Source organism: Hyalella azteca, unplaced genomic scaffold, assembly GCF_000764305.2.
Source record: "Hyalella azteca isolate HAZT.00-mixed unplaced genomic scaffold, Hazt_2.0.2 contig14042, whole genome shotgun sequence".
NCBI lineage: Eukaryota > Metazoa > Arthropoda > Malacostraca > Amphipoda > Hyalellidae > Hyalella > Hyalella azteca.
The window spans coordinates 189,923-197,377 of NW_025943941.1; the positions used below are offsets into that span (position 1 = coordinate 189,923).

A 7,455-nucleotide genomic window follows, 5' to 3' on the forward strand; every position below is an offset into this window, starting at 1 on the left:
GTTTAAAAATAACAAGTTGAAATTTCATTTTAAAGTCTTGCTAAATCGATAATTGTCAAGTATGTCAGCTGTAACTCTTGGTTTTCTAAACAGCAACATAAAAGAAAAGAAAAATTATAAGAAATTTCATTTGAACATTTTGTAGACCAGCTTCATTATCCCTTCAATATTCAATGATACACGTTATTGACTGCTAAATTTTCTTACTAGCTAGTACCAAAATGATTCATGCAACGCCGTTTATTTAAGAATTTTAAAATGACGATGTAGCGGATCGCCGAAAAGTATTCTTTATGGAAAAAATACATTTTCTTATAATTTTCTATGATATGAATATTGTCTTTTGTTTTTAGCGCATTTTCTCATTTATGGAAAAATGCACTATTGTGCTCGCCATGTCCGTCCGCCCGTCTGTCTGTCTGTACGTCCGTGACTTCACGTTTTCGTCGACGAGAAAATGCGCTCTCTGTCACTCACTGCAGTGAGTACTGCGTTATATTTTTTAGAACTTTTCGGTAACCTGTTGCCGTGACTAAAGTTACCACGAATTACGGTAAATTCTTTATTGTACCGTAAAATCTTTGTAAACCTGCACTCTTTAACTAACTAATAACCTACAACATGACCAATAACTAGCAACAGACCGAGAACCTGCTGCCTGAAACTTGTCTGTGGCCACTAGTGAAGACACTAGCTCCGACCTGTAACCTGATCAGGGCCTACAGATTCATACTTGTATAGCAAATTCAGTTCTTCAATTAAGCTTGTCAGGAACTACTCTGAGTTGGCAAATAATTCGTAACTTATACTAATGCTTCAAAATTAGTGAGGAATTGTTTTAGGTAGCCATTTGAAAGTTTCCTATTTCTATTCACATCTAAGACAGAGAAGCAGCGACTTAATAACTTTAATCTGCAGACGAATGGCGCCTCCGGAATTCGGATTTCTTTGCGAGGTCTCTGTGGAAGTGAAATGAAAAATCATAGGTAGTTCCCGAACGATTTTCAAATTTCCTGTATGAATCGGCGAATTCCGAAGTAAGGGTATTTCGTGGCAGAAGCAAAACATTTGAAGAGTTTTTATGGTGATCCATATTTTTCTCGTGGCCCAATGGATTAGCGTGCTTTAGTTTTTCCCTGTCGTGGATTGATGAGTCAGGAAAAGAATTGTTTTTTATTTCATCGGAATGCTGTGAACTCATGAGCTGGCGGCCAGTGGGTGGAACCAAAATGTTCTGCATGTTGAATTCCTGAAAATTTTCAGTTTTATTTATGACTTTGAACGACCGAGAAACATCATCATTACGTAGAAACTCATGCATCGACGCCAGAGGTAAAAAATCGTCCACTCTTTCTCGAATGTTGGAGTGGGAAAATTTTGGTTCAGGCGCAGGGTGCCAAGCGAAAATGAAGCGACTTTCTGGCCGATCTACACGCAAGTTTTCAGTTGATGAGAAACTTGATTTTATCGGTTGGTATAGCATAGAATTTTTGCGAGGCCAACTAGTACCTCCTTTTGTTCTATAATCAAGCCCTCTAGTTGTCACTTTGGGGAGGAAAGTTGGGTGTACGTAGACGTTATTTAGCTTTCCATCATCGCGAGATTTCCACGATGCATGATCGAGGAAGCTCATTGGAGGTTTTAGTTTAGCTTGATGTCGTGTAATCGCTTGAGTGGACTTCTGAAAACTGCTGGGAAGACTAGACAAGCTTGCTAGTCCTTTGTGACGCCGCTGCTGCGGGCCGTCGCGTGAGGGTATCAGATCAATAGGCTTGTAGGTTTCATACCCTTTGTGTTGATCGATCAAGCCTATCTTCAGATGCTCTTTAGGAACCAAAGCAGTTAAAGAATAGTACATGCCATTATTCATGTCAGCTATAAATGCAGAAACTTTGGGTTGAGTAGGTGGAACAACGTAGGAGCTTGTTTGCAACTCATTTGTATGTGTGTCAACTTTGGGCTTGCTAGGTGGTACAACGTAAGAACTTGTTTGCAACTCAGTTGTATGTGCGTCAACTTTGGGCTTGGTAGGTGGTACAACGTAGGAGCTTGTTTTTAATTCTTTCGTGTGCGTTTCAACTTTGTTTGCATCTACGCTGGTGTGTTCACCGTGATTTTCTCTGCAAGCGTCCCAAACTGGTGAGCCAAAAACGAAACTTTTCGCACCCCCCAGGCTACCTTGATGCTGGTGAGTTATTTCCAGCGCCGCGCTCTCATGAGTCCCGCATTTCTTGGTCCCGATGGCGTCATTAGTCGGATGCAACGACCTGCGCAAATAATTCAATAATAAACAATAATAAATAATGTTGGCAATTACGCTGTTGTGTACGCAGCCTTACTTGAGTACAATTATCGTACGTTGCAGTCTAGTTTACGAGGGCAAGTTAGATGGTCTCTTTGTAGATTCTTTAGATAGCAGCCTACAATTTAATGAAAACATTGTTGCTAAGTTCTTGTCGATATTACGTATTATTCAGATATACCATTTTATATAATCGATAGTTTGTGTGTTTGACTATAGCTTGGCGCTGTTTTCAAAGATGATTTCTAATTCAAGCGCGTATACACAACACAAATAGCGCGTATCCAAATATCCAAAAGTCGGATATTCACTGTACCTGATATGTCTATGGAATAAGGAAATAATTTAACAAAATTTTGAACTATAGTAAATATCGAGTACTAGCAGGTTGGCCCGGCGTAGTCCGGGCTCGATAATCACTGCAAATGAGAATGCTGTTATCCCACATCTTGTTATCCCGTTATTCCGCATCCCGTTATCCCGCATCTCGTTATCCCACATCTCGTAATTACCATTGTGTGACAAAAATTAATTATAAAGGTAATATATTCCTATAAAGGATTAGCCCATTCAAATTTTCATATCATGGAACACAGAATTCTCATTTCACTCTCGTTTTAAAACATGAGAATCTATTTTAAGTCCATTAAATTACGTTATTATGATAATTTAAAAATAAGTCGCCGAAACATCCCCGAAATTTTTTGCGCTGCCAAGCATCAAAAACGCAAACAAACTTTAAGAAAGAAATATAAGATATTGCATTTCTATAAATAAATCAAAATTCTATCAGATTTCTATTTAAATGAAAAATTTATCTTACATGTGCGCGTCAACGATTCTGTCTCGTATTAACTTTACCTCACTTTAACAATTAGCAATTGGAACAACCTTTACTATTGAATGGTGTACATCAATCATAATTTATCTACGAGCTTTTGTTTTTATATAATATTTAAATTTCATTGTTCGCTAAGAGATTGCATACTTTATAGTGAGGACTGATAAAATGAGTATTTATTCATATAATTTATATATCATTTATATAAGCCAATTATTTAATAATATTTAATTCAAATATATTTTTAAATCCCATTATTCGTATCAATTTCTCTCACTTTGAACGAAATCAAGATTCTCTTAGCCATACACCAGATCAGTTAAGTATAAAAATTCTCACGAAATATTTCATGATGAGACAGAGTCTCACACAAGAGACGCCTACCTTCACATGATTTTTTCGTGTCCAACAAAATGCCTTTTCTCACCCTATTTTCTGTGGGGTCCCATTTTCTCCCCTGAATTCCAAGTCATTCCTGTAGGGAAACTCGTCATCGAAGTCCTCGCCGACCAAGAGTATGGGTGAACTCTGCTGCGGCAAGGGAGTGCTATCCGTCGGAGGTCTAATTTCTGACTGGAAAACAGCACACTTTACGCAAAAACATTCAAATGATATAACATCCAACTGCAGTTTACGCGGAGCTAGAACCGAAAAAAATGTCGGTGTGTGCACTAGAAACTTTCGTTAACAAACAAATTTAAATATTATATTCAAACGTCACATTACAAATCTAGCCATTTGCAATGAAGTCAAATTCTTTCAATTTCTATTCAATTCTAGAGATGTATTAAAAATACATATTATATTTCTTATATGTATATATCATATTTATATATTTTTCTATCTGAATTAGAGTTCATAGATCTTGTTTATATTCATTGTTAGTCTCTAGATAAATAGTTTTGATTAAAAATAGTAATTTTTTCTCGAACATGTGGCCATGTTATCTTTTTCAGTCGCATGTTGCCTCAAAGCGACCTTATTCTGTCCTGGCATCTCATCTTCCTCAGAATTAAGTCATGACTTGACAATTAAGAAGAATGCTGGCAACTCTAACGGTGACGTTAATTGTTAGTGGTGATGGCTTTTGTCAGTCTACCTTCGATACAAGTATCGGGTACTCGACAAATGTGTTTCAGTGACGCGTTCACCTCTTTAAAGAAGTTGAGGTCGCTCTTCAGTCTCGATTTAGTTATTAGTCTCGATTTAGTTATTAGTATTATAAAGGCAGGGCATTTGTTATGCATTCCAAAATCTAATTTATTTACTATGGTTCAACAGTCTATTTGTTCCTTGTTTCACATCAATAGAAGTTTAGTGCGGGGATTCAGTCGGCCTCAAATTATATTATCAACTATAAAGTTGAGGATTAACTCTTCAGCACTTACTTCAATTCAATGCGATATAATAGTTCTTTTAAGATTTTAGAACCTATATTTGAAATTATTCTACAAAGAAATACGGTAAGACGGATCAGCGGGTGAAATAATGTATCAGAAATATAATTATTCAATAATAATTATATATAAAATAATTCAAATGAACTGTTATTCCAAAACGAGAAAAGTCTTACCGTGCTCAGGTCTGAAAGTGGCGGTTGGAGGTACTGAGACACGAAAACTTCGGAATTATTCAAGTTGAAAGGAGTTCTTTCAGACCCACTTGTTGGACTCATTTCCTTCTGAAGCTTTAAATGGCTTTCGGAGGCTGAGAATTCATCTTGCCTCTGACTTTCGAAACTATTACTACTAATTTTGGAAAACTGAATTTCATTGGCGGCTTGAGATCCCGGCTGGGGCATTCCGTCTAATTCAAAATGTTTAAATTGCGAGGGATTTTGGGAAGATAAATGATCAGCGTTTGTCGAATTATTGTAGTGAATCGAGGAGCTTGCGTTAACATTTCCATGGCCTGACTCTAGTTTGCGTCGACTAACTCTTACCCGGTCAGGCTTTCGTGGGGCTCTTGACGATAATTCAACTGACGCCGAGGTCAGCCCTATTTCAACAGGGTCTTCTAAATTATTGCGGTCCTGTGATGCAGAGGTAGCACCAAAATTATTATTTTCAGTTCCTGCTCGGAATATTCCCATTGATGAGGATGCTGTAGGCTGCAGATGAACCTGGGTTTCGATGTGAGACGTGGCACTAAAATCTCCATTTTTCCTTTCAGAAACGAAACCTAAACTGCCTCTCTCTGGAGGAAGTTTCCGCATGAGAGTCCTCTGAAAATCAGTTGGGCTGCCGTCTGTGATATTCCTCGCTGTTATTATTGTGAACTCGTGGTCTTCCGTAGGAGATATTTCGTCAACAACTTCGACGCTCACGTCCCGTAATACATCATGGGAATCAAATAGTTCTGTCGAGAACGGATCAGCTATTTCCACGGAGCTGTCGAAAAAGTCTTCCACATCTTTACTGAACGATTCCTTTGGATCCGATAGAAGGACTACCAGCTTGGCGATTTGTGTCGATGAGGCAGCATGTCCATTCTTCAAAGTCAAACTCTCATTATTTTTATCTTCTTGAACACGATTTACCGAATGTTTCAACGCCTCTCTCCCTAAGGCTGATTTCAATGGAATCACTTCATTGCGGGTAGCACTTTCCCGAATGCTAGATTCATCACAACACTGAGATGTATCTCGCGCGCCCTGATTCTCACCAAACATTTTGTCACCGATGATTATCCCCTGGAAACCATCCGTTGAATTTTTCGATTGAATCATTCTAGGTGCCGATTGTTTTCTTTCACTTTTTAAAGGGAGTGCATAGGCTGAATCATATTCAATACTTTCGTAAGACCCTTGAAGATTGTTACTTTCAAATTCTGCATGCTCACTCTGCAACGTCGCAGCTTGCCTTTGTGATGAGTCGTGGTTTCTAAGAGTTTCATTTTCGTATTTCGAAGTTTGTTTTTTATCCACTATATGACCATCTCTAGTTCCAGTCGTTTGATCTTTCTTTGTGGGAATTCTTCTACCTGTTGTTTGGTTCGATGATTTTTCTTGTTCGGAGGGATTTTCAATGTAGAATTTACCTGATGCATGAACTGAATCATACATTTTAGTTTTTCTACTCCATTCCGGTGATTGTTCTGAGTCGTTTGCGGTGAGGAACGCAGAAGGAGCAGTTATTGAGGTTTCGGTTAGAGATGATTTAATTGTTAGACGGTAGATTATGACAGCAATAACCGAAATGGCCACCAGCAGCAGGACTACTCCAAGAAGCCGACGCGTCAATTTCTGCAAATATTTTACCCAATTAGGGATATTGTGACTTATGATTTAGCCTAGCTATGGTGCAGTAATTTGTTATAAATCGAAAAATACATTGAAATACCACTTCCGAAACACTTGATGTTTAAGTCTTTACCCCCATCTTTGTCTTAACCGACTCCATTGGTACGAAGAAAAAAATATTCTGCGCATTTTATTGGAATAGTAGCATGTTTTAGTGTCAATATTTCCTAGAATTAAGATAAATAACCTCACCTTGTTGAAACATTGAGGCAGCCAAGTGGAGTCGCCAGCAGCAACTTGATCGGAACCTTCCGCCACCACATCGCTCACCTCTCCAGGCGACCAGCCTCCGCCGCCCAAACGCATCCCGCCTCCACGTCCACTTGAACTCTGGCTTCAAACTCGAAGGTAAATAGAAGCATTAATTGGTATTAGAGAACGTATGACATACTTGAGAAGGTGTTTACCCACACTTTAGATTATAAAAGATGTATGACTCATAGTTGAAAAATAGTATGCCCCACGTTCCAGAAGATGCATGGGTCATACTTAGAAAAATATAAAACTGATACTTGATAAGATGTAATTCTCACACTTAATAAGATGTATGACTCACATTTCACAGGTCTTGTCAGACTCTAAATTATAACAGGGCAACTCTGAAATCGATCCCAAGTACAAACTCAAAGCTACCCAGAAATGAATTAATGATATCAGGCCTTGGAACTCATTTGTCTCTTGATCAATCTACTCGTATTTATCTAAATTCCAACCTTCAGCCGGAAAAATAAGCAGAACCATTTATCAGAAATGCGTTCTAAATCTGAAAATTAAAACAGAATTCAGCAGTTATTAAAAGGCGAAGAAGCGCACGTGCAAATAAATTATTCAAAACACAATAAGCTTAGCTGGAAATAATTAAGTTTGTAAAGTTCGATGTAAAAAAAATAATCAGAAATCCTTTAGAAAATAACATTTAAATCTCGAACTCCTACTTCCGAGGCTACTTGATCGTCACTTATTAAACTTCGTGGATTTTCTCATTAAAATTGTTCAATAAAAATGAAAATC

At 37.9% G+C, this 7,455-nt stretch overlaps 1 protein-coding gene across 1 annotated transcript; it reads right to left on the reverse strand.

Moving 5' to 3' along the window:
• Window positions 1-468: 468 nt before the first annotated feature.
• On the reverse strand, window positions 469-5,984 carry LOC125178963. The gene is made up of 3 exons (XM_047883924.1): window positions 4,717-5,984; window positions 3,571-3,716; window positions 469-2,267 (listed from the first exon to the last, which is right to left on the reverse strand). The coding sequence occupies exons 1-3, from the start codon at window positions 5,869-5,871 to the stop codon at window positions 908-910; spliced, it is 2,661 nt and encodes an 886-aa protein (XP_047739880.1). The 5' UTR covers window positions 5,872-5,984; the 3' UTR covers window positions 469-907.
• Window positions 5,985-7,455: the final 1,471 nt, after the last annotated feature.

Bases quoted from the DNA above. Each gene is read 5' to 3' on its own strand.
- LOC125178963 (XM_047883924.1), bottom strand. From the start codon at position 5,871: ATGATTCAATCGAAAAATTCAACGGATGGTTTCCAGGGGATAATCATC. The intron at 3,717-4,716 runs GTAAGACTTTTC...GCTGTTTTCCAG, and splicing joins CACTTTCAGACCTGAGCACG to TCAGAAATTAGACCTCCGAC. The intron at 2,268-3,570 runs GTGAGAAAAGGC...TTATTTGCGCAG, and splicing joins GGGACCCCACAGAAAATAGG to GTCGTTGCATCCGACTAATG.